This window comes from Hydractinia symbiolongicarpus, chromosome 4 (genome assembly GCF_029227915.1).
Source record: "Hydractinia symbiolongicarpus strain clone_291-10 chromosome 4, HSymV2.1, whole genome shotgun sequence".
Taxonomy (NCBI): Eukaryota; Metazoa; Cnidaria; class Hydrozoa; order Anthoathecata; family Hydractiniidae; genus Hydractinia; species Hydractinia symbiolongicarpus.
The window spans coordinates 14,436,088-14,463,560 of NC_079878.1; the positions used below are offsets into that span (position 1 = coordinate 14,436,088).

The window sequence follows — 27,473 nt, forward strand, 5'->3', positions numbered from 1 at the left end:
ACTGTTTAATATGGCTCTCATACCTAAACAAGTTTTGTTTGTTTAGAGCCAAACAGTAGATGGAGATGGGTACGCACATCCAATGGAAAATGAAACCACTTCTCATATTATGCACTTTTTGTGCCACCACTCTTCTTTTTCTTAATTTCAACCGAATGCAAACTCGCCTGACAATGAATGTGAATGAAAATAACAATAATATGTTAATTCAATGGATTGAGCCTGATTCAAGTCCAGATTCTGCTCAGCCAGGTGAGCGTGGCAGAGGAGTTAAAACAGAACCCGAAGAAGAAAAAGCAAGCGAATCATCATACGTAGAATATGGTTTCAATCAATTGGTTAGTGATAAAATTTCATTGCATAGATCACTTATCGATAACAGACCGATACCGTAAGTTTGTCGACTTCTTTCTTATGATTCATAAGTAGTTGTAACAAAGTAGTAGCAGATAAATAATCAAGCAGTGTAGTGAAGACATCTTTGAGATCTCAAAAGTAAATTCGTTCCTGGCGACTGTCGAAAGTGTTTTCTCTTGTATACTCGATAAAGTGCTCATCTAAAGAAACCCTTCAACTAAATGGTCTAACAAAATATATCAATTCTTTTTTCTAAAATTTCCTAAAATTGCTAATGATATTTTGTTCGTGTTATTTTTAAAAAAGTAGTTATTTTTTGCAATTTTATTTTGGACAAAGTAAAATCAACTTATCTTTAACTTAGTTTCATCAGAAAATGACATACTATTTTTCATTTCCTTCTAAAACATTAATGTTTATTCTTTTAAATTTCCTAGAATTTTAAAAATGTAAGGACGTGACGATCCTGTTGTTGACCTAATCATCAATCCTTATAATGTCAACAGACTTACGCAATCTTTCAAAAATTCATAAATAAGACAACGCAATACACTTGTCTAAATTATTACGCATTTCCTATCTTAGTTGTCACTACCAGAAATATCAAATCATCCTTCCAAAAGTAAGCGTCATTATTATCTTTCATAATGAGGGTTGGTCAACGTTACTGCGTACTGTGCACTCAGTTATTAACAGATCTCCTCCTGAGTTGCTCCATGAAATAGTTCTCTGCGACGATTTCAGTTCAAAAGGTACGTAAACTGATGTTATGGTATATATTTTCTTTACTACCTTTTTTCATTGTGGATTTTAAATTTCCTTGTTATTAAGCATGAAATTACGCGATGTAAAATTAAAGCAATAAATTTGCAGTAATCAACTACCTGGGAGCTTAGCGATAAGACGTTGGACGTCAAATTTTGTGCATAAATAAAAGTAAACGCGTACGCAATTTAATTGTCAGTGACACCAGGCTAATCAGTAATACATGTAAACCATGTTACAAATCCGCATGAATCGCTTGCAATAATAAGCTTCCCATTGCTTTACACTCGCCATCTCCTTTTATTGCTTACAAAAAATGGCACAAAATAAAATAATTATAATAAATTAAACTTAAAAACCTTTTCTAAGCAGAATTTTACACTGACATTAGCTATATGTTCACGGTTTTGTTAATCGCATCAAGTTCTAAAATGTGTCTATTACTTCTGTGTTCGACTTGATAACCTTCCACAACAGAATTATGGAAATTTGGACAAGATAGCATAAGGGCTTATGATTCCCGTTGTTCGTAATGTCAGAATATTTTAGACTTATATATAAAAAGGTATAAAATTCTAATTGATCTTTATTACAGAGCACTTAAAGGGTCCACTAGCAACTTACATAAAGGATTATCCCAAAGTGAAACTTGTACGTACGAAAGAAAGAGAAGGATTAATCCGTGCACGCGTGTATGGAGCAGATCATTCAACTGGTGAAGTTTTACTCTTCCTCGATTCACATTGTGAAGCGAATGTCGGATGGTTGCCGCCGTTATTGTCTGGTATGTGATTCGTCAACTTTCATTTCGGATGTTTAGTTTTGTTTTTACGTTACGTTACTTTTTCAAGTGATTTACTGTATTATGTGTCGTGTGATCGCACACGTAGAAACAAATTCACTAAAATATGGTAACAACCCTTTGTGTAAAAACCACATCTGTCGCACTTTTTTAAGCAGATCCTATTTAGACCCTTCTTAATTTTACAACTCTTTTCTTTTTTAAAAAAAACAAGTAATAAACTTCAATTCCCCTGACCTCGCCCTTGGCTACTTAGGCCCTAAACCCTTGTTTAAATAACTTTATAAAAAAGCTTTTTTTAACTATGCAAAGCAATCCAGAGAGAAAGTTTGTAATATTTTAAACATGGAGGTTTAAAAGGAGGCCTTAGTTTTAATAACACTTCTTGCACGTAAAACACAAACCACTAACAGAATTCAAAATACGAGGTGTCCGTTCTTAGTACAAACACGACTATTATAAGAATAACTTTAGTCGATAGAAAAATCAAATGTCGCTACTTGCTACCATTTTTGGCTCAAGTCTGTCACAACAAATATATATCTTGTTTGCTATTGGTGTGTTTGTAGCACGATTTTTCGCGCACGAACAAACTGAATACTGGTATTTGTAAAGGAGACTAGTCGGTGGTCCGTGGATAAATCCACGGATTCGCCCTTGATATACCGCCTTTTGCATGTCTCGCTACTGCGGTGCCATTTTGCGCAGAGACAGACCCGACGTCGACTTGTCCCTTAACTCGGCGTCAAAAAGCCAAAATAGCTCGTAGATAAATTCCTGGGGCCGGCCGTCTTTTATATATGGCATTTCGTGTTTCCGTAGCGCCGACAGAATACGGCGATCATATTAGACGCAGCTCAAATTATAGGTATTGTCAAAAATTTAATAAAATGATATACAAAATTAAATAAATTGTTACGTAACAAAGCACTAACTGAAAAGCATTTATAGGTTGAAGAATAGAAGGGCAATAAAATTGATACGAACATTGACATTCGATTGTGCGAAACGTCATGTTTACCAAAATTACTTTCACTGCTTCTTGGCAGGTATGTCAGATAAGACGCTCCGTAATAATAGACTAAGTTCGCTGATTATGTTCGTAATAACTTTTTATACCATAAATTATCGTAAACATAAAAAGCTAACAATAACCTTCAATTTGATAATCAAGTTACAATTTGTTGTAGAAATTGAAAGAGACTACAGAGTAGTCACGTGTCCATCTATAGATGTGATACGACATGGCGACTTCAGTTATGTTTCTGTGGATCCATACAAGCGTGGAACATTTAACTGGAGGTTTGATTACAAAGAAAGAATCATAACAGCCGAGCAATCAATTGCTAGAAGGAGTGAAGCGGATCCAGTGAAGTCAGTCTTTCGTATTACCCCCCCCTCTTTCCGTCAAATAAGCATCTTATTTTAATACGTACTCCAGAACAGCTCACAATCGTAATGATTGTAAGTCAAGAAAGTGGGAATAATTAAATAAAGTAAGAAATAAAGTAAAAATAAAAGTAATACAGTTTTTTTTCTCATGTCATTGAAATAGCACGCAACTTGTATCAACTCCTCTCTGTTTGAATAAACAAATAGTCTAATATGTGAAAAAATAAAGTGTCCGTGTTATTATCAATGCATTGTGATATATACTTCCGTTCCTTTTTTTTCTGTCCAGATCTCCAGTAATGGCTGGTGGTTTATTTGCAATTTCACGAAAGTTTTGGGAAGAATTAGGTAAATATGATCCTGGAATGTATGTGTGGGGTGGAGAACAGTATGAAATTTCATTCAAGGTAACTAAAATTTTGTGAAATGATGCTGTGTTTAGACTGAGCGCCCATGAAGATGTCAGCAACAATGACAGATAAGGAAAAGCTCTATATAAAATACAAAAGAGAGAAAAATTATCTTGCTTTTGCCTTTTAATTAAATATGGCATAGCTTAAAAAGCATATATTTAAACGTCTGAACATTATTAGTTGAACGTGCGTCATTTTGATTTCCTTAAGGAAGAAGTATTTTAGCATGAATAGGAAATGGCGAATATGATTGCTCATATGAGAACAGTATGCTCATATGAGAACAGTATGCTCATATGAGAACAGTATGCTCATATGAGAACAGTATGCTCATATGAGAACAGTATGCTCATATGAGAACAGTATGCTCATATGAGAACAGTATGCTCATATGGGAACAGTATGCTCATATGAGAACAGTATGCTCATATGAGAACAGTATGCTCATATTGGAACAGTATTACAATCTTTGTGTGTAATATTGTGTGTAAAGTTTGTGTGTAATAAGGCCTAGAGGTTGCATCGATTTTTTTTTGTATGTATGTATAATCATTCGTAGTTATGGATGTGTGGTGGACAAATGCTGAACATTCCCTGTTCACGTGTCGGCCACGTTTATAGAGACAAGGTACCATACACATCAAACAAAATGAATGCAGCTTTAATTAATTTTAAACGCGTGGCCGAAGTTTGGATGGACGGCTTCAAAGAATTTCTTTATTATAACAGACCAGACATTAAGGTGCAAATTCATGGTGATTTGTCCCAAAGAAAAGCATTACGGGAGCATTTAAAGTGTAAAGACTTTGCATGGTACCTCGATAATGTTGCTAATGATACAGTGAGGACCAGATTTGAACCAAACCGAGCCGTGGGAAAGGTGAATGGTTGTTTATATCATGTTCGGAACTATAAAAATGTACTTATTTTTTCGCATGCACCTATTTTCTTTGATTGTTTTTAGATCCGTCATGTAGAAACAGATAAGTGTTTTGACCTGACTGGACAAAAGTATGGAGACGCCGTTATGGTTTCTAGTTGTCAAGACGACGGTGCCCAGGTACATGTACACGAAATTTCATTTAGTATTTTTGAACAAAGACCAACTTCTTAGTTAATTCTCTGCAATAAAATAAGTTTTCGTAGGTTCTCTGTGCATCGTCACCAACGTTAAAATTGTTTAAATTTTGCTGCCCAAAACCTAAAGCTGCTTCCATCCTCATCTTGACACGCAAAACATACAAGACCCCATGGGATCGAAAATGTTCTAACACTGATCATCTGCGCTGCCTAACAAAAATTAGATTCATCTGGTATCAGAATAAAAAGAACGATATTTACGACGAATGTCACTAATACAAAATATACTTGAACTTTTTCTACTTGTTTTAGAAGTTTCACTGGACATATATAAACGAGTTTCGTCGAGGATTAGAAGATTGTATAGATGTAAAGGACGGTGATATGAGTAATTTATATTTGGAGAGATGTCACGAAAGAGAAGATGGAAATCAAAGATTTGCATACATGAAGGTAAATGCTAGTCCGATTATACAGACTGGTCTCTATCATAATACCCGTATACTGTGTGTTCAAAGTAGTTGCGCCACACATGATCTGTCAACAATCGTGGGCTGCAAAATGACAAGTCATTAGAAATAAAAATATATTAAGCAATTACTCTAAAAGGACCAGCAAACCTTGTCGCTAACCATATTCCTTAACTCGAAATTTTTGTAATTATTTACCACGGCGCCGCAACTATGACAACACGGATTTTTTGAAAAAGGTATATTACCTTAACATGTGAAAACATACAGAAATCAAATATTACAAAAATAAAAAGCTTTTAGAAGGCAAAAATAGCCTTTGTGGTTTGGTTTACACGTTCCTTCGTCGGCATGTCGAGGCTGCAAAAATTTCGGATTGCTTTTTTAAAAAAACTCGAGCGTTGTAATTGGTTGCTACACGCAGGCGATCAAAAAAAAGTCGGTAAAAATATATCGCATTCGGTATTTCGTGCAGATATGAAAATTTAATGCGGCCGTGACACGATGCGTCTTTTGCAGACAGACAGAAAAATACGGCTTTTATATAATAGAGAATAATCGCGAGACTAAGCCACAAGTAAGTTTGTTACTCAGCGTTGAACGCCCGGCAGAGCGATTAATAAGAATCGTAAACTGTGCCACACATTCCGGTGAAGCGCGTTAGTACAGGTTGTCGTAAATCGAGTGAAGTGCACACAACTTTATGCTGTAATATATGGTATAATATATTTCCGGTGTAATATGTTTTTGAAAAAAAACTTTTTATAACTTTAGCTAAAGTAAAAACACAGTTTAAAACTCGTTGCTACTCGTCACATCAAAAACAGTCAGCGAACCTTTTTATTTTTTTAAGAATGTCCCTGGTAAAAAATGAATGTTACTCGAGGCTGAGCGCTTAATACCCTTTTCTGAAAAAAACAACGTTATCGCAACTTCGGTTAAACAGAAACACAGGAAACAGACCGTCGTTAACACTGGACTGAGCGCTTAGTACAGGTACACCGTACCGCACATGCGTTTAGGCTTAATCCCCTTTTCAAAAAACTGTATCGCAGCATTAGTTTACCTGACAACACAGGCTACACTCTGTTATTAATACTGGGTTAAGCGCTTTCCATATAGGCGTCATACCCTTTTCTTATCACAGCTTTGGTTTAAACAAAAAAACAGGAAACAATCTGTCGTCAACAACGGGCTATATAAAATCACAGGAACAGCCCGTCGTTATCTCGTTCAATTAAAAAAATAATATTTCTGGAATAAAATTTCAGGATAGTAAAAAAGAATCAGCTAGATAGCTACCTAACGGCATTGCGTGAGAATTATTGATTAAGAAAGAACTTTGTTGTACCCACACTCGTTTTGCTACTTTCACTTTTTAGCCAGAGGCTAAGGAGCTAGCTAAATTAGCCCAACATAAAATAAATGTTGGCTAGGAGAAAAAAGCTCTTATACCACACAGAATAGTAATAACTAAGGCTAGCTACATTACGAACGAGAATTTTTTCTTTGTCCGAAATATGTGTGTGCCAAAAGTTTTTTCGTCCGAAAATTTTTGTTTTTTCTTTTTTTTAAAAAAAAAAGACCAGTGCATAGAATTTAAATATAGGGTAATCAGAAAATCAATAAAAACTGTAGTTTTTGAACTTATTATTTTCGTTATTTTCACATTTGACTGAGGCTCTGTCTATAAAGTTGGATCTTGAAGACCCTTTTTTTAATTTTGATATAAATATAAATACTTCTAGCCTTCTTCTTGTGTCATTTCCCGTAATAATTACTTTTACAATTCGGTTAAAATTTGTTCAAAAGACTTAGGCACACATTTTTTGACTATATAAATTTTGTCCGAAATTCTTTCCGCTGAAATAAAACATTGTATTTAAAAGTTTTACCGCGGAAGTTTTCATGCCAAAAGATTTTCCGTCGAAAATTTTAGCTCTTAATGTGGCTAGCTGGCTGGCTGTAGAATGCTCCCTAAAAACTTCGTTCTTGGCCAAAAAACCCAAAACTGGTGCTTTTAAGATCTGTACGTGAAAATACTTTGTAAAACAAACAGAAATTTAAATATTACAAAATATGAAGATTTCAGAGGACAAAAAGGTCAAACAGGCCTATACACCTCACACTGACCACACACGACCACTTTCAAACTCTAAATGGCCTTTGTCCGCGATAATCTTGGCCTGGTATTTTAGAGAAATGGGTGTCGTGATTGGTATACTACGCGCGAGCGATCAAAACAGAGTCGGTAAAACGATTTCGCATTTAATTTTTTTCAGGTTCGTGAGCGGAATAGGCGATAAAGATCACGAGTTTACATAAAAAATGGCGTACTAAAAGAACAATGCATTTATTTTATTCTCTAATTTATTTATTTTACTAAGTTTAAAAAATAAATATAATTAAATTAATTCAGAAGGTAAAAGGGATATCGGTAACCATATTGCGCGCAAAGAGACAAAATATGGCTATTACTATAGAGACTAGTCAATAAATCCACAGGATTGCCCGTCCTTTATTTACCGCATTTTCTGTCTCTCGTTACTCGCGGTACCAATTTGACGCACGATCAGAGAGTCAATGGCTATTAACCCTATTCGGTCCGGGTTTTTTCGAACATACTATGACCGGGGGGGATTCCGCCCCCCCCCCCCCCCCTCAATAACTTTTCATAGGATTGTTCAAATTGAATCAAACTTGGCACACTTATAGTACGCCATAAAAGGAACAAAATGGCGGCAATAAATTTTTGCTTGCGTTAGCACATTTTCTGTGACGTCATCAGAAGCTTGAAAATTGTTAAAATTTAATTACTTTTGTTCTAGAGCGAATTTTTTCATTCTGTTTAAAGTTTCTGAAAGCTAAATACAAGTTATTTAACATATCTTACATGGATCGGATAAAAAATTGCCAAAATTTGCCCGAAAATCCGTTTTTTACCGATTTTCGGGTAAAATCCGACAAAATCGGGAAATCGGATTAGTCACGTGTCCAAATTATTTAAAATGATTCTTCTTGATAAAACAAAGTTGTGTTGCAAGTTTCAAGTTCTAAGGATAATCCTAACAGGAGTTATTATATTTTTGAAATTTCAGGATTTCATAGAGATTTTGAGGGGTAGTTTCGAGTAATGGCCAATATCAAAGCCTCTGAAAGGTATGGGACCTAAAGATTTAGCATGCAGGATAACAAAGCAATCAGGAGTTATTAAAAAAAACCGTCGGACCGAATAGGGTTAAGGAGATTCGTGCTGATAGGCGAAAAAGAATGCACCGATATACCGATGTGGGAAATACGTACGATGGGCGAATATCTAAAGACCCGCGAACTCGTAGATTCTTTCACGGGCTAAACGACTAATTTTTCTTTTAACATCCATGCTATTTGATTTTTTTTCACAAAGCAGTAGGAAAGATCAACAGCATTTTTGTCACGATAGTAGTGAAAAACTTAACGCGATAGACCGTTTTAAACGAAGGTGTACACGAAGCTAAAAAGTGCTTTTCTTCATTCTTAGAAAACAAAACAAATTCGTCATCAAGGTACAGGCCGCTGTTTGGCTTTGACCAAGAAAATGTCACGTCACATAACACTGGAGCTATGCGATCAACAATCGGAACTGCAGAAATGGCATATGAACTTACAAGATATTAACAAACCAATACCAGAATGGGCGAAGATAGCATCCTTACTAAAACGTTACAAACCTTAGAAACAAAATATGATGGAATATATATTTTTTATTCCCATGATAATCCCAGATACTTAAATTAAAATATTTAAATATTAAATAACAGAGAAATTATCGTACTTGTGAGGTTATAAAAAAACGCCAAATATTGTCTTGATTGACGAAATGGCAACCGATAGGCTGTAATTTTTTTTACTTTAACCTTTAAAATAAAAAGCGGTTTCACAAAAGAAAAGTTTCCCGAATGATATATAGACTTTTAACAACACCTGATTGCACTGTTGTTGGATTGTAACATAGCGTTCTTAAAAATCATAGTTGACGTCACTCACACTAATTGCCAACTCGGTGTAAAATATGTCCATAAAAAACAAATTATGTAACAAAAACATTCTATAAATGGAAAGAAGAGGTTAAAAACACAATATTTGTGTGTATACTAAAAAATTGAAAAAAATAACAAATTTCTTCACGTGTTTAAAATAGAAAAATAGAAACTAAACTCAAATTAAAAAAAATAACTATTAAAGCGAGCTTTCATTATTAAGAGATACATTTTTTGCAGGTTTATCAGAATTATCCGGTGGGACTGGTTCCTCCTCATTATCCATTGGTACTAAAGGCGTATTCTCATTTGCTTCTTCGGCTTCATCTCCTCCATCACCACCACCGTTTCTACTGGCGCCATAATTGACGTATTTGTAAAAATAAGCCATTATAGCAAATATGACGGTAACGACGGCGAGTAATATGGCAAAAAAGATAAATTCTACCGCCTAAAAAAAGAGTTCTTGAATTAAAATTGAATGTAAAATAACGTGCTAAGTATGAACACATTCTTATATTATTATTCCATTATGTAGTGTATTGAAAATCAGTGTTCAGGGCTTATTAGGCAAAACTGTTGATAATTAAAAGAAACATAGTTGTAACAAAACGATGCCTGGTTATACTCACCATGTCGTCTGTCAGTTTGGCACCAGCTAATATGACTACAAATAAGTTACCCACGGAAACTGTCAACAGCCAGGCTGCCATGATACAAGATTTCATCGAGGGTGGAGCCTAAACATACATTGCCTTTCAAACAAGATGTATAAAAAAAATATTCTTGGTTATTCTTTGAACAAGACTTGTATGAAAGGACTACGGATTTAAGCTTTGCTGACTTTTAGACAGTGAACTATTCGATAAATTATATATCAAATTTACTAAAAATAGAATACTTAACGGAATAGTTAATAGTGTATTGTACCGAAAAATTATTGAAAGGTTTTACCAAAATCATAAAATTAGTTTAGTTTAGCTACAAACAAAATCAAAACGTTTTGGTTTTATTCAGCAGTAATTAAGCAAAGATCAAAGATTACTAACATCCGATTTAGCAACTTTAACAGTTAGGTTTAGCAAGATGATGAACAAGGAGCGATTCAACGCTTTTTTGAAGGAAAGGCAAGAGGAAACGTAAATATATACATTTTTAACTACTAACTACTTCGAAAAAGTTGTTGTTTTTTCAAATCGACTACTCAATTTTATACGAAGATAATTCGTAATATAGATGATACTCGACGAAGCAATAATTGTACACACTTAGGGGCTGTTCATATGAGGTCACCTTGCCCGGTTGATCAGGCTGGCTGAGAAGAGACACTAAGTAATCAATAACTAAAATAAAATAAAATCTTACTTGTGAATACGCAAATTCCAGTCCGGTGATAGAGAACATGACCTCCCCCAGTGTTATAATTAAGTACTGTGGTACTTGCCACAAGATACAGATAGGCCGTGGAGACACATCCGCATAGTTAAACAGTAAAAACTAAAGAAGAAGAAAAGTTATATGCTACATTCACACTGCAAAAACAGGTAGTTGAAATTTCCCATGGGACTCACGTTTTCGTATTTATCATTTTTAGGTTGAATGACAACTGTGTAGATACCGCCATTACCAAACTTTATTTCTTTCTAAAGAACAAAAACATTTGCGTGTTAAAGAACGATGCAATAAAGAAGAGCAGGTTAAACACGGCTAGACTTTTTACCTACAACTAGATTGCCTACTTACTACTTACTTGCTTGTTTGGATAGAATGGTGAATAATGGAATAAAAACTGCTGTGGCCAGTACGCAAAATAAAATTTTTTTAAACTCGTACTAAGTGTGCAAACAACCATATTGCTTTTTTCCTCTTTCATTTTCTTTCCCTAAGGTGGCACGCCTTTGAAATGAAACAAGAAAGACGAGCAAGAATTACAAGCATGCGTGAAATAATTAATGTGTTATTTCTTTCCATTTTCTCCATCCATCGTGCATTCAACAATCAAATTGGTTTATTGTGTGATGTTTTAATATTGTTTTCAAGTTCTTACAAGATCTAGTTTCAGTTTGATTGAGGGAACTTGTTTTCAAAGTTCACTCTGGTGAGCTACCGATATATAGGTGCTGATATGTGTGGTTTGTTTTTAGAAAACTATAAAATAATCATATCGTCAATTTATTGCTACCGGCATGGGAGTTGTCGGCCCCGTCCTAGCGCTGAAGAGGAAAATATATAGATAAAATATTAAAAATGTGGGCTTGTTATCTTTTGAGAGCATTGTATCTGGTGCATTCGCATGCAACAACAAATTAGAAAATTGTCCCAGCCAAAACAACATGAAAACCGGGTGCATGAAACGTCAACTTAACAAATATAAATTTAGTGTCAAGGAAAAATGAAATTCAACCAAAGGCTTTAGAACAAAAAACATTCCATTATTGATAATAAGTTCTAGTTGAACTTAAAAAAACACTTACAACAGCCATCTTTGTTGTACCATCGAATACTCGCACTTTGTAAGTTTGAGACAACACACGAATATATTTCGGCTGTTCGAACGGTGACAGATCAAGTTGAAAGGAATCGTTCAGCTTGACTTTAATGGAGTCCTTTACCGAGCCGCCAGCATGAAAGAAACGTACTTTAGCGTGACCACGTGATGTTGGCGTCATCTCATCCATAAGCTGCAAAAAGAACAGAAGTAGGTTGCATTAACTAGGACGTCCTACAATTATGTTTTGTTTACAAGAACGCGTAAATACCTGTAGAACAGTTAGCTTGCTGTGATTGGTTCCAACTACAAAACTGTAACTTTTCTTTTCACTTATACTGACAGGACTTTCCAATTCGTCATGCGGACATTCGGAGTTGATGAGCAAACTTTTTAATTTTGTTGGTACAGCAAAATATTCAGTTGCCTATAAACAGGTTGAATAGAAGAAAATGTGAACGCTAGTTCATTATGTTCGAAACAGAGTCAGGTTTCTAATCGCGAAATTTTTCGTCGATCAAAACAAATTGATTTTTCCTGTCGCAATAGGTTCCGTCACCCAAACAGGATTTTTTAATCTTTTGGTGCACACAGTACATTCAACCTACTGAAGCTCTTTAAAATTGTCCATCATTCTATATCGTTTAACAGTAATTAAGAAGGTTAGAAGAATGAAAAATATACTTTTCATTTGTATTCCCTTCTAAAAAACGTTTCGAACAAAAGCGCCTCCAGGTCATCTGGGCTATGTTTCTTAATGTAGATAGTACTGAGTTTCTTAATTTCGTTCAGGCTCTAGTACTTAATGTTTTATAGAGGCTTTTTTAAAAATATGTGTACTGTTCAATCAAGTTTTCAAGTGGATTTCTCTACCACACTGTCTCTACTAAACTTGAGAAACACAGCTTATACTTACAGATTGAGTTGGTACAGTGAGGTTTTTATTTTTCACGCCTTCCCCAACAATTGTAATAGCGCAGGGAACAGTGTTGATGACACGATAATTGGAGTAACCAGTGGCTGGTAAGTTTGCTACAGATGATTTCGCCTGAAAAACAACACAAACGATGACAAAGGGCCAGTGCCTTACACCGAGATTAAACGGTTAGCCGACTGAATTAGAAACAAAAAAGTCTCACGAAAAGCAATACGTACCTCCATTTTCATCTGAAGAAAAGCTGCTATAACAAATGATATCGAAGTAAATGCCATACCGATACCCATACGTTGGAGAGGTCTGAATTATAAGAAAAATATATTGACACATTAAAAATAAAAAAGAGTTTGTAAGAGAATTCCATCTGGTTTCTTGCGCCAAAAGATGGTGTACTTTAGCTCAAAATGGTTGTTTAAGATAAAAATGTCTTATATGAAGTGTACACATGCATAATCATATGAACGCCATCATCGCCATTACATAAACATCATACCTATGCTACTTACTATAATGAAAACAAAAATTCCAAAATCTAGTGGAATTGTAGAAATCTAAAACATCTTTAGGGGTAGTGTCTGTTGAGTTAAACTGTGTTAGTTGTTCGAAATAAAGAATCCAGATAAAGATCTTTTCTTCAATTTAAGGTCCTTGTATTAACATCGAGTCAAATAGTAAGCAAAAAAATATATGATAAAGCAGGTTTTGGCTGTTTTCAAATCTCTAGTAAAATAATTCAAATAAACAAATGGTCAAATGAGTCACGATGAAAAGCTACCACGGACAAGTAATAACTCATGCAAAATACACTTACTTTGTGAAGAGTCCGCATTTTTTCCCCACTGGATATATCACAGTTTCAACGAAGGGTATGAGAATCATAACAAAAACAGGGTTCAAAGCCTGAAAGAAAGAAAACTTTAACATAAAAAAATGACAATTAAAAATATGTTTTTCTACCTAAAACATTGTGCAACGTTATGTATTTTTTGACGTTTTGGGCGTCCACACACACCCATGTTTATATGAAATTCTTTTAAAATAACAATAAATATAGGTGACGATGAGAAAACACTACGCTCTATTAAACACATACAAAGGTGCAGAACAAAATGCTATTATTTAGCATATGCTTTTTAACATCTGTCAGTTTTTGCTCTTTTTGAGCCCCTCGGATCGTTTACCTCAAATCAATATGCAACGATATAAACGATATAAAAACTTACCTGCATTTGATCTGGCTTAATTACCATCCCACCTAAACCCTAAAATAAATACTTAAATATTTACTCTACAATCCTTTATTTCACAACATGCTTTGCTTATTATGTAGCTCAAACCTTCCATGGTCAAATCACTTAAGATAAACAAGTCTTACTAAGCTGTTTAAAAAAAAACTCAAGATATTTAGACCAGACGTAAAAAAGATAGTAGGCTAATTTAAAGCCTGCTTACAATATCTCCATTCATTTCCATTGCTTGCAACGTCCAGCGTGAACCCTAAAAACAAAACAATAAAAAGAAAAACAGTTATAGGGTGATCATTTAATTTAAAATACAAAACTCCGATATGTTTTAACATGCAAAGTAAAAACCATTAATTGGAATTGCTTACGCTGGCTGACAAACGAAAATTCAGGGAGATAAGTACTAATTTTTAAGCCTCAATAAATAACTTTAAAATGTAAAAAAACCCGGCTATATATTTTAAAAAAAGTCCTGGAACCAGCAAAAAAGCTGAGTAGGTATCCATGTGAAAACTAAACAAATATCGGAGTTAAAATAATTAAACAAGGAAATATTACGAAGATAAACAAATTTAACATAAAAAGTTGTTATGGAGATGAACTGACTGGACAATAAGGTAATATGTACATAAAGAAATCTAAATTTAGGTAGGTCATTTGAGTAATGTTTAGATAAAGCAATTAAATGTTGAGGTATTATGAAGATAAAAAAAATAACAATTATTAATAAGATAAGACATACCTGCTGGTCAAATAAAGTCCAAAAGAATGGCAGGGGCAGAAACATAAATAAAACCTTAAACAACGCTTTGATGTCGGATATAAGCACAGGCTGAAAAAGAATTATATGGAAGGTATGCCAATCAAATTATACAAATGTTACGTCAGTAGGGACATTTTATGCAAATTTTAAATTATTATATACACGTAAAAAATAAGCTTAACAAAACTCTTTAAATGAAGGTTCCTTAATTAAATAATATATTAACGTAACTTCGATTAGACAAAAACAAGAGCATTATATGCTACACATTGCATTGCAGTTATTGTTGTGATCCTGTAAATAAAGAATGTGTGTCAGAGGTACAACTGTTGTTGACATACTCACAGAAAACTTGTCCGCCGCCCAGTCCATCCAATGACTTTTTTTTATTCCCTGACCACAATTTGATAGTTTATTTTTTAAAGCATTCTAGACGAACATACACAGCTCAAATTAACAACAGCTTTTAGCATTAGCAAGCAAACAGAAAACTAAAACAAAAATTAATATTATAATCTTCTATTAGACCTTCCCATGGATTAAACTCCCTCTTTTAAAAATTCTTTACAAAGGAAAGATAAAAATAATACAAAAAACTTACACCAACAGCCGATCCAACTTCTACGACAACATTTCCTTCTGGTGGAACCTTCTTATATAAAGCACTCCCAGAAACAAATAAAATCACAGAAATAATCATGAGAATAGCTGGAACGCCGAATGCAAGAGGGTAACAGTCATCACCAAAACAATTGACATCACCTAAGAATATGGAAGTTAAATATTTTAATGTTCTTTGAACTTACTTTTCAAAAAATCACTTTTCTGGTTTGCCTACAAACATACAATGTAATTGGATTCTTTATAAATAAACTTTTTAAAGTTTGTTTCAAAGAATTTTCGAGCAATCGTTTAAATGGTTGTTAAAAAGGGTGCAAAACAGGCCCATTCCATGGCAAAGTGGACCACCTCAAGATTTCGATAAAAATTAGTGCGATAAATTGTTACAGTAAGATTAATAAATCCTGAAAATTTCAGCACAATATTTTAATAGTTCTAAAAATATGACCCCTTAACCTCATGTTTGGGGTGTATTTTAATTTTAATTTTATAGGAACAATAACATGCAGGTTAAGGGTGGTTCTTTCTATGAGTTTAGTATTAAGATATGAATCGATTATAAGGCTAGTAATTATTTTTACCTTTATCCAAAAACTGGGTACTAGCTATATTATTAACTTTTATTATTTATGTCCTATTATTTTGGATATTGTTGGTAATATTTTTTCAGAAGATATTGCCTGTCTACTGGAGATTTAGTACACTAGGCTTAAATGTTACTTAATATTTTTGTATTTCATAAGGTGATGGTGATAGTATATTCTCATTTTGATGACTAGACAAGTTGACAAGTTTTATGGCGTACAAAGCTTGACTATGGCTGTTATATGAAAAGAAAACAAATATAGATGAAAATAAATTATATAAAACAGGGTTTATTGTGGGCTGGAACTAGTAATAGAAATGTTCCTGGCTTTGTCTGCATTTTGACAATGGTAAAAGTAGCATTTAACAAAAATGGAATACGAGCACATTCCTCAACAATTGGCACAGGCAATATTATTGCACGTCTAGAACGTACCCCAACGTGTGGTACAAGTAATATTCCAAGATAATTGCTAAATGTATAAAATTTGTTTTCATTCAAGCTTTAATTAAGGTTTTATGTAAGAAAAAGTTTTCAAAACTCTTCACATCAAGTCAAATACCCTTGTTTAAGCCATTTTGAGAAAAAAGTGTGTCAACATATGCAGAATAATTTTTTGGCATATGGGAAGACATAAATTAGGGTATTCATTGGTGAGAGTATGCGTGTATGTATAGCAATATTTGAATTACTTCAGTGAATAACATTTTGAAACTACTATTTCACTAAAATAGAATGACAAAAACAAACAAACCAAATAAAATCTAACAACAAAATAACAACAAAAATCTAAAACATTATGAAGAAAATGTGAAATGGCCATAATAAAACAATCTTGTTAGAAATGTCCATTTATTGTTTTCTCAACAAAAAACACTTTTTAAGGCCAAAAATTGTCACCAATATTTTGACTGCGATTTTATCGAGTAGGATGGTATTAAAAAAATAATCAACAAAAATCTACAACGTACATACACCTATTTTCAAGTATAACAAGATTATGTAAACCCGACATAAATCTGAAATTATTCGTGTATTATTCGTGTAATTATTCGCTTATACATTACATTTATTGTTTGTTTATTTATAACTTTATTATATTTAACTTTTAATTTTAATTTTAATTTTAACTTACCACGGAGTATTGGTGTTAAAAGGGTAGCAATTAATGATCCAAAGTTTATGGCAAAGTAAAAGATGGAAAAGAAACTTTGAAGTTTATCTTCCTAAATAATAAGAGAGATTTTATTTTTAAATATGGCAGTAAAAATTATAAAACCACTTAGACAAGCTCACTAGAATACTCATGTACTTCTCTAGTCATGAAGCACAGTCCTACTAACGAAATGAGAAGCCAACAATCAAAATTTCGACAAAGATTTTGGCTGCAATCTTTTTTATTTGTGTTCTTTTTGGTCTTTCCTTGAAAAATTGAGTATGCACTCCTCTACATCAAACATGGACACTTAATGCTGCAGTTTTATTAATTTAGAATACTAAGTATTATAATGAGCTGATCAAAGTAGGGTGGTATTCTCCTACCACGATATCTCACCTCTCAAAATAGGTGTAAGAAGCATTGATGACAAACTACCAAAATTTATGGCGAAGTAGAAGATAGAAAAGAATTTTATTAATTTGTCTTCCTGAAAATAAACAAATAAAAACTCTTGAGGATAGTTTTAATAAAAAACCCTACACCATAGATTTTTTTTTATGATCCTAGTAACATATTTTTGAGACATTTCGACACACAATGTGGTTTTCAAGAAAGAACAATGTTTATTGAAAATTTGTATTTAAAATGAAAAAAAAAGACAAATTGACACAATAAAACACACCAAAGATATTTTTAAAAACACACAGGTATCAAGCAAAAACTTTTCAATTTTTAAGCTTGCAGGAGAAAAACATTTATATCTAAACAATTCTTGCAATAACAGATGCCATTTTGAAGAAGAATTTGTTATCTGCATTAAAGGTGTAGCGTGTTTTGTTATTAAATCGCTATGGATAATAGAGGACATACTGTTAATCTTTAAAAAAAAAAAGGTAAGTTCTTTTAATAATTTAACAGTTTACCTGACCCACTTCAAACTGATCACCACCAAATGCAGAGACACATGGTTTAATGCCTCCTGTACCCATAGCAATTAAAAATAAACCAATAGCTGGACCAGCCCTAGTAGAAAAACAGTATATATGCAAATCTGAAACTAAACAGAAAAATATCGATTATAGGAAAATTTAAATTGGATAATAAAACAGAGGGTATATCAAGCTAGTCGCATTGACGTACTTAATTTTCTGATAAAATTCTAATAATTATACCCCTAATTGAATCTTACTTCCCTTTTTTCTCTAAGGGGTAAAATAATAATAGTAGTGTGGAACTATAAAAGCATAGTACGATTCGCCAAAATTGCTGTTGCAGAAAATGATAAAAACATTATTAATGTAGAGAAGTAGCCATAGCAGAATTTGGGACCGCAGGAATAAAACAAGTGCGCTGAGAATATTTCATTCATTAAAGAAAAAAGAAAAACCTTCAAAAATGAAAATAAACAATGCTTTAATTAGTGATGCAATAATTGTTCACAACAAATATAAAATAATCTTAGAATCGCTTTCTGTCAGTCTGTGAGCCAATGTAAAATTTGCACCTATATAATTTATAATTTTAGTACATAATCCTCATCCAAACAAATTTCATTACTTCATGTAAAGAGGCTGCAAGGATGCAGAAAACAGAGATGCAAAAAATATGCACAAAAAACATTCTGTGAAATTATTGATAAGTTAAAGAGTATTTATAAAATAATTCCCCTTGAAAACTTAATATTAAAGTTATATTATGAAACAGCAAAGAATGAAAACTTGACAAAAATACCCTCTGGTTAATTAATTGCAAGTGGCTTTTGCCGTGAAACGTTTGGTGTTGGTAGAAAGTTTTTAGTTTGACAGCTGGGGAAAGAAGACATATTGAAGCTTCTCTTTTAAGTTTCTCTTTTGAAATTATACAGTTTGGTGAAACTTTGAATTATGATTTACTTTAAAAGACCTCAAAAGATGCTATTTTCAAGTAAATTTGGGTTGTCCACAAACATGTAAAAACAACTAAATATTGTATTTATATAAAAAGTGTAATTTACTCTTTAAACATTTTATTATGTTGTTGCTTCAATCTTGTTTTTTTACACAAACACGCATCCATGAAAATAAACATCACATTCAGCTGGTCAATAGAAATCTATTGAAATATTATCCCCGGCGTAGAGATCCCCAGCGCATCTTGTATACAAAACCTGTGGTTCTTCAAAAAACTCCTCCTTAGAGGGTTAAAAATACTAAGATTCGAATTAAAAATTTAGGAAACCCCATACACTGGACGTCCCATTAAAAAAACTGTTAAGATTACTTTTACACAATTTAATATAGTCTCAGTTTAACCTCTAGTGTCTTCTTTATTTTGTCCAAGATGTTTTTGAATTTTTGGTTCCATTTCAAACAGATTTTGCTATTTCAAAATTTTTTAAACTTAGTGCATTCAATGTTAAAATCGTTATTATCGATTTGCACAATAGCATAAGTGGTGTTTGTATTTTACAGTCGCTTTGATCACTTCAGCTTCAAAAGTACCTATCATATAAAAATCTATTGTAGACCTGTCCCTGCTTGGTTCCCCTTAACATAACTTTTTATGAATTAAAATTTAAGAATTCATTAAAAATTGAATTTATGCATTTTTTAAAAACACCCTAAATGCCTATTAACTATTTTTTTAACTGTCCTTGTGAAAAATCAGGCCTTGCCATGATTAAACAACCTATGGATCAATTTTGGTGGCCATATTTTTCACACAAAAAATGTTAATTTTAGTCTCTCTATAACTGTCTGAATGACTATTTAAATGATTGATTGATAGGTTTGCTATATTATCTTATGAATTGAAAGAAGCTACCTATAACAACACACTCATGAAACAAACTTCATTCGCACCGATGAAAACTGCACACTGTTGTCGTCGTAATAGGTCTGTGCAGTTGAAGCACAGGTTGTTTGCGCTTGCATAAATTGATTACATGATTCACATGATTTTGGATGGATTTCTTTTACACAAAAAATGGGAGCGAGGTATGCATTTATCTCTTCCCTGATAATAAATATAAAAGTGAAAGTATGACGAAAAAATTGATTGAATTTGATTTTTCGAAAAAGTTTAACAAAAAAAAGGTTGGGAACAAAGTCTGTATATTATTGACTCACTATAGAATAAATTTGTAAAAAAATATTGGATATTCATAATATAATAATCACATGAAACAAATTTCATTTAAAAGACGAATCAATTCTTGAGAAAAACGTTATCTGAAAATGTGAATATTAACGCAAGCAATGGAATGCTTGGGTAACAAGGATTTATGCAAGCACTACACAGGGCTGAACAATTGCTCACAATTCATGGCAAGACCTAAAAATATTTTTGAAAACAGGAAAGTTCTTTACCATTTCATTTATTTTATGAAAGGGTATTACTACTTTTAACAAAGCACTACTGCCATTAATAAACAATTATTTATCAGCTTCTGGTAACAAAATTGAATGCAAAAAGTTTGTACTTTCAGTTAATAGGGTTCTTTAAACAACTTCATTTAACACTAAACACTCAATAGACGATTCAGCAAAAATTGTTATTACCTTGAAGATCTAAAGGCAAAAAATGTTGCCAATCTTTTAATAAGCTTAAAAAGTTGATAAAATTAAAAAGTTCAAAAATGTTTTTTTTTAGTTCTTTTTAAGTTCTGCAGTGCAAAAATTTTTATATTTTTTTCTCTGATTGAAATATAATGCAAAAAGCTTGGTTTTTTCAGATTGAAGTTAAGTTATTGTTTTCCTGAAAAAAGGAGAACTTTTTTGGGGGAATTAATAAATAAATAAAACATTTTTTAATGAAACAAACATAAATATTCACTTGGTTCAATTATTTCTTTTGTTCATTAGTCATTCAATTGTTTGTGAGGGAATGCACACTACCACGGAGAGATTAAACACATTAAAGGAGAATTTTAATTCGAAATTTTGGAAAAAGTGAAATTTATTATAAATTAAATTATGCGATTACATATATTATCTTGCAATAATTTTATTTCCTGTTCAACAAACATTGAACATCAATCTACTGAGATTAGGGTTATTTAAGAGGTTATTTATTAAAAAAATATAAAAAAATGGCTAGTAGTAAGAAGCTGAAAACATATGCTTATAAAACAATGAGAAATCTAATTGGTAATTCACTTTACCATTAAATAACAAGCTAAATTTTTATTTGGACAGTCAGAGAACTGATTAAAGCTATACAAAATTTAAAATGCTTTTTAAAATGCTGATTTCACCACAGGCACATGGTATTAATTAGATTCAAATGTTATAAACTATAGTTTACAAAGCTATTATAATATAGTTACAATTAATGAAGTATCATTAATTGCCCACCAAGACATGTCCTTCTACTTTTATGATATTTCTAAAAACATTAGTATCTTAAGGTAAGCGTTGGGTAATGCTCATAACAAGATAACATCATCTTGAATGTAAACAACAAAACTCAAACTACAATTCAAAGGTGGATTGAAACTTACAAATTTACTGCATTTAATATAGACGGCACAGCCGTAAATGATACAACAACATTCCCAAGTGCATACACCAATGATACGTATAAGATGGTTCTAAAATACAATTAATTAATAATAGTTAAAACATGACAAAATGTAGAGCGTGCAAAACAAAATTAGTTTGGAATAAAATGACATGAGAATGGTTTGGTAGATGTGTAGCACCAGTCTCACAGACAAAAAGAGTACATAGCTAAGTTTAATAGTGATCAGTGTGACAATAGTGATCGGAACAACAAGAACACTTACTTATATTTGCTCCAGAAACTATCAGCAAATAATTCCACCAAATATTGGTGAAAAATAACACAGCATATTAAATGCATGGTATTTATAGTGATAAAGATATTATTCAAATCAGAAAAGAAATTCAAAATGTGCTCTATTTTATTTAAATTTTGAGTCACATTGATTCTTAGATGTAACTTCAGCACAAAAGATTGACATACAAGGCGTTAGTATTTTAATCAGATTTTGTGAATTATACTTTACACTAAAACCTCATACTTCACGGTATATAAGTGGACATACAATTATATATATTAAATTCAATAAGTAAAGAGTACAAATTGAGTGCAGCTGAAATAAATGGTGACAAAAAGTCAACATAAAACACAAGCTTGCCAATGTGAAGCAGACAAATAGTATTCCACATGTCACTTTTAATTAGCATAAAAAATTGAAAATTAAAACCACTACACTCTGTATCAGAACAACAAGAACACTTACTTATATTTGCCCCAGAAACTATCAGCAATAATTGCACCAAATATTGGTGAAAAATAACACAGCATATTGAATGCATGATAAACAGCAGTAGCATCATCCTTCGACATATGCAACATACTTGTGAGATAAATAACGAGAATTGCTAGTTTAGGAAAAAAAATGGAGAAGATCAATAAGAAGTTTGACAAAAATTTAGATCAAAATTCTGCATGTATAAACAAAATTTTTAAAATATATACCCTATGCAGCCATGCAAATTTATGGAAATATAGGTGATACCAATTACAAAAAGAATGGGGGCAACTTAACCCCCCCCCTCCCCACACACACACACAAACACACACACAAAACAAAGCAATTTATATATGGTAAATGTGCTCTTCCATTATTTTGTCCGACACACAAAGCCACGCCTGTTTTTAAAGGAAAAAACCCGAAGCATAAAAACCCTGTGCCACTAAAAAGACTGTGCCACTATTAAATGATGGTGAATTATTAAGAATTAACACATACATGAGATTATAGTTAAAGACATAGTTAAAGGTTATGAGATAATGTATTTACTAACCATGCATTCCATAGTATGAGAATCGTTCACAGAACTCGTTTCCAAGAATAAAGTATACTTGCATTGGATATCCCCACAATTCCTAAACATGTTAAGCATACTTTAGGTCTATAATTAATAATTTATAAATCTCATTGAAATTATGTTATATTCACAAACCCTTGATTTCACCGGAGCTGCATTTTCTGCTGGTGCTACAAAGAAAAATCAATATTAAATGTATACTCACAACAATAGGAGAAATGTGTTAATGGTACTAATTTTTACTTTGACTTTTAATGGATTATGGAAAAATTTACAAGTGTGCATTGATACCATTTGCAAAAGTTAAAATATACATGTGGAAAAATCAATGCCACTAAATTGTCAAATGTTTGCTTCCGAAAAAACATGACAGAAATGTCATTAACATGATATAAAAACTGAAACAATGCCAAAGTTTATGTGTGTAAAAGTTTTATTAAAAAAAGTTGTTTGATACTACAGCTAGTAGCTTATTTAATCTATTCCCAAAATTTGTTTTTAACTGCAAAACTATCATTTTACAAAAAAAAAGTACCGTTACAGAAGCAATGGAAAAAATAAAATAAAGACCTTCGCCATCTTCACCACCAGTGTGTTCATTGTTTAATTTCTGATAATCTGCCATACTACTTTGTGACACTTCTAATGACAACCTAATATAAATTTTAAAATAATTTTCTAAACATGACTTATATATAAAAAGCACAAAAATAGTCCAGATCCCCTATACTAATTGGATAAAATACTAAACAAGGCGAAAATGTATTTTTCCAACGCAAGTTTTTTTCCTCCTAAAGAATTTGCAAATTCATTATCTAATTTGTTTATTAACTGAACATAAACATTATCACAAACGATATCAATAGTATGAGTTAGTAAATCCATTACTGTGCATTAATGTTTTACCAGCAAATAACGTGTAAATGAATGGATAACTAGAGACCACCTTCGGCAAATATCCTAAGTATAAATCAACACGCCCTTTTCAGAACAGCATATGAACCTATACATAATTCTTATTTAGGGTTTCTAGCTCCACAAAACAGGACGGATCTATTCCGTTGTTCTTCTGCCTAAGTAAACATTTTAACAGGATTATTGAGTAGTCTTGAAATTAATTATAAACTTTACTTATGGTTTTTCACCCTATTACCTCTGTTTTATTTTTGAATAACTTTTCTGCTATGTCCTTAAAATAGTCTGATTTTTTGTGACTTTTCTTAAAATTTTAAAAATATTTTTAGAATTATTACTTGAACCACTATAGAAAATATGATAATGTGTGTGCAGCCATGGAAATTGACAAAAGCTTTCCGAAATACTGTTATAATTGCCTTCATACATCACATTAACGACAGCAAAAATAACTGCTGTTGTCACTTGTTTTTTCTATTAAATGAGTTACATAAATTGCAACAAATTATTATCTATTTTCGCTACATATAGTCATTAGGGGCCTTCAAAAAATTTTTTCGGGCCCCGTTAGCGGGATATCGCCGCTAAGATTCGGACCCCCTCCCCCCTCTTTTAGCGAATTTCCGTCCGTGAAATACACACATTCGGATAAATCTTGGAAGGCTCAGGGGCGTGTTTTGTAGATAAAAGTTATCGGAATTGACGACAAGAGGAATTATGCTCACGAACGACGAAGAATTTTCAAGCCACAAACAAATTTTTGAAATTTCTCAATCCTTAGCAGATCTTTTTTTCAAACTTTAGACCCCCTCCCACCTTAGCGGCGATATCCTGCTAACGGAGCCCAAAAAAAATTTGAAGGCCCCTTATTATAGTCACTTCCCCAAAAAGAGTTGCTATAGAACCCTTCTTCTTCAGTCAGTGTGATGTGCTGATACTTTTATTATGTTTACCAGGCATTTTAAGCATGATAATTTGCTTAGAAACTGCATTTACAGTTTGTAAAAATTGCCATTTTACTTTATTTCCATGACAGCAAAATTTTGCTATCATTGCCGTCATATTACATCACAGCGGTCGAAAAAAATTCAATTAAAAATGCTGCTGGCATAATTTTTAGATTTCCATCCTGTCACATTACATTTTTGTTATAAGAAACAGGGTCGGTAAGTAATCCTGTAAACCTGGCCTTTGATACCTTTGATAACATATCTTCAGTCAAACAAATTTAGCTACTTTTAAAGATTGGAAAATCTTGAGGAAAAATCCAGCCAACCAACTGACTCATTTTGACAGGACGCAACACTATACTTTTGGTGGTGAACTCACATTATATAGCTAGCTAGCTAGCTAGCTAGCTTGCTCTATAGCCCTGATGAGTTTTTAGTTAGATATCCTTATGGAAGTCCTTGAAACATTTGTCTTATCGTCAAAACTAATGTTATTTTGACTACAATGAAATATATATGTATAGCTATATACACGTACCAAGTTTCTATTACGTCAATTTCATCATTTACACAACCTTGTATTTAATTGACAATTGTGACATTTTTTCTTGACTTGATTTTTTGGTTCTCTTCTTTGTTTACATTTTAGCCGGAACACTTTCCATCCGCCATATTCGATTTTAAATGTTTGCTTCGCTCAGCTGAACTATAATTGCAAATGATGCTACATCTATACATCTTCACGCTTGAATAATCCGCAATGCAATAAAGCGGGGCAGAAAAATCGAATGCGAGTAAAAAAATTAAGACTACAGAAAAAGATAAAAAAATCTTGCGAAAACGTTAGACTATACTAGATTTGCAAGATTTGTCGATGTACTAGAACTTTTTATACCACGCTCCCTTCATTTAGCCTGCATTTAGCCAAGTCATTTTTAAGCTCTAAGCCCTAAGATGGAGTATTTAAATTTTACTTTTTTGAAGATGTTATTTTTGTAAAATGACTTACCGATGACATCGTAAATTCTGACTTCCCTGAAAATGACTCTCCAGCCATTAACTCTCCAGTCTAGTGTAATAAGACTTCTCAGAGTTACTGGTTTCCAGGAAAAACTAACTCTCCCCCGGTGGATTTGACTTCCCTTTCGAATAATAATAATAAAAAAAATACTTAAGAATTAAAAACATGCTAAGCATGACAAAATATGAACTCTTCTCTTTTTTATGCCAGTATAAAAGCATATACATAGGCTAATTAGTACAAAAGAGTTACCATAACAAAACTATATAGTCTTTCAAACGTTTTTTAATTCTCTCATATTTTCTTTTGTTCAGCGTATCAAACGGGGTCGCAATTTTTTGACGTCAAAAATAGCCCCTATGGGTGATTCTCCAAACAAGATTTTTGCTGTGTACGCGATTGCAAATGGACCACAGTAAAATTCACCTGGTCTAGTAAAAAAGTAGTTAATACTTTCTCAGAATCACCAACTACATTTTGTGTTTTGTTTCATTGAAGAACAGTTCGGAGTAGATTTTAGGCTGTCACAGATCTGAACTCGACCACTTGAGCCAAATCGCAGAAACTAGTGTGATCCCCCGTCATACAAAAGCTGGATATAGTCTTGATATACTGTTTGGTCTTGTGTATTTAATACAGATTGATAACTACCTTTATCGCTAAGTGTTTCACATATCAGCTTTTGCAATTCATCCGGAATTCTGTCAATTATCTATGCTCATTTGCAGCGTAAAATATCAGAATCTTCCTTTTTTAAAATAATAGCGTTTATTGCGAATCCCTTACATGGTGTTTCACTTAGAGGTTCGTCATCGATGACAATTCGAAATGTTATTTTTTGTATTTTTTTCAAGTTCTTGTTTCTTATTATTCACGATAGGGAACGGGTAACTAACAATAAAAACAAACTATTTCTCTGTTATAGGTTGGTATTCTTTATTATACGCGCGGAGGGGTTAGAAAGAATTCTGTTGTCAAATTCCATGGTTTTTGAAACACTTAATCTATTTGCAGCAGAATCCATGATGTAACCGTTGCGTGACTGTTCCGATAACCATCTTCCATGTTTTGATATTAGACGATCAGAAATACCATTTCTTTACCAACGCTTTTACAAACTGCGCAAAATGACTTCCAAGATTTCCAAGCACTGTCATATTTTGTTCTGGTTTGGGGAGCTAGTGCTGCATGAATGATGTTAGGCAAACTAGTAATTAAGTTCTCCAGCTTAAATGCTGATTATAAAAATAATATTTTCAACTATATCAAGCTAGCTATATAGTTTTTAAAATAAAAATTACAGTTCCCAAGGTTTCATATAACACAACGTATGAATCATGAAAACACAACTTCCAAGCAAATATCTTGGTTAAAACCTCTGAGGTTGTGTTTTTTAAGTTGCTACATACCCCTCTCGTGTGGTGCATACCCCTTCTCGGGTAGAGCACTAAATACGTTTAAACCCCTCATTATCAATGGATCAATCATCTGTGTCGATCAACTTGCTTAATTTGTCAGCCGTATAATTTTGTTCTTTGCGTATCCACGTTGGTGAAATTTGGACACGTGAAATTTGGATCGTTTTGCACACAAATTTTAAAAATATCCACAGCTATAGAATGTAAATCTAGCTTTGTACTTCCAATTTCTGGAG

The 27,473-nt window shown here is 32.8% G+C and overlaps 3 protein-coding genes across 4 annotated transcripts; 2 read left to right on the plus strand and 1 right to left on the minus strand.

The window, feature by feature from the left end:
- On the plus strand, positions 1-8,927 carry LOC130641498 (polypeptide N-acetylgalactosaminyltransferase 10-like). The gene is made up of 8 exons (XM_057448314.1): positions 1-391; positions 943-1,109; positions 1,718-1,906; positions 3,115-3,298; positions 3,606-3,723; positions 4,289-4,789; positions 5,122-5,262; positions 8,800-8,927. Exons 1-6 carry the CDS (start codon positions 60-62, stop codon positions 4,691-4,693), a joined length of 1,395 nt encoding a protein of 464 aa, XP_057304297.1. The 5' UTR covers positions 1-59; the 3' UTR covers positions 4,694-4,789; positions 5,122-5,262; positions 8,800-8,927.
- Positions 4,757-8,994, plus strand: LOC130642257 (putative polypeptide N-acetylgalactosaminyltransferase 10). Its single transcript, XM_057449346.1, has 3 exons — positions 4,757-4,789; positions 5,122-5,262; positions 8,800-8,994. The coding sequence occupies exons 1-3, from the start codon at positions 4,757-4,759 to the stop codon at positions 8,992-8,994; spliced, it is 369 nt and encodes a 122-aa protein (XP_057305329.1).
- LOC130641497 (solute carrier family 15 member 2-like) lies at positions 8,953-25,504 on the minus strand. 2 transcript variants are annotated; one of them, XM_057448312.1, is made up of 22 exons: positions 25,337-25,504; positions 23,504-23,586; positions 23,069-23,103; positions 22,910-22,991; positions 22,342-22,483; positions 21,577-21,666; positions 18,020-18,119; positions 17,073-17,163; positions 15,332-15,492; positions 15,076-15,159; positions 14,710-14,799; positions 14,176-14,220; positions 13,947-13,985; positions 13,535-13,623; positions 12,942-13,023; positions 12,703-12,834; positions 12,058-12,213; positions 11,773-11,979; positions 10,870-10,941; positions 10,664-10,795; positions 9,931-10,038; positions 8,953-9,749 (listed from the first exon to the last, which is right to left on the minus strand). In XM_057448312.1, exons 2-22 carry the CDS (start codon positions 23,556-23,558, stop codon positions 9,498-9,500), a joined length of 2,244 nt encoding a protein of 747 aa, XP_057304295.1. In that variant the 5' UTR covers positions 23,559-23,586; positions 25,337-25,504; the 3' UTR covers positions 8,953-9,497. The 2 variants fall into 2 exon arrangements, with proteins under 2 accessions (XP_057304295.1, XP_057304296.1); XM_057448313.1 differs by lacking the exon at positions 17,073-17,163 and adding an exon at positions 17,493-17,583.
- Positions 25,505-27,473: the final 1,969 nt, after the last annotated feature.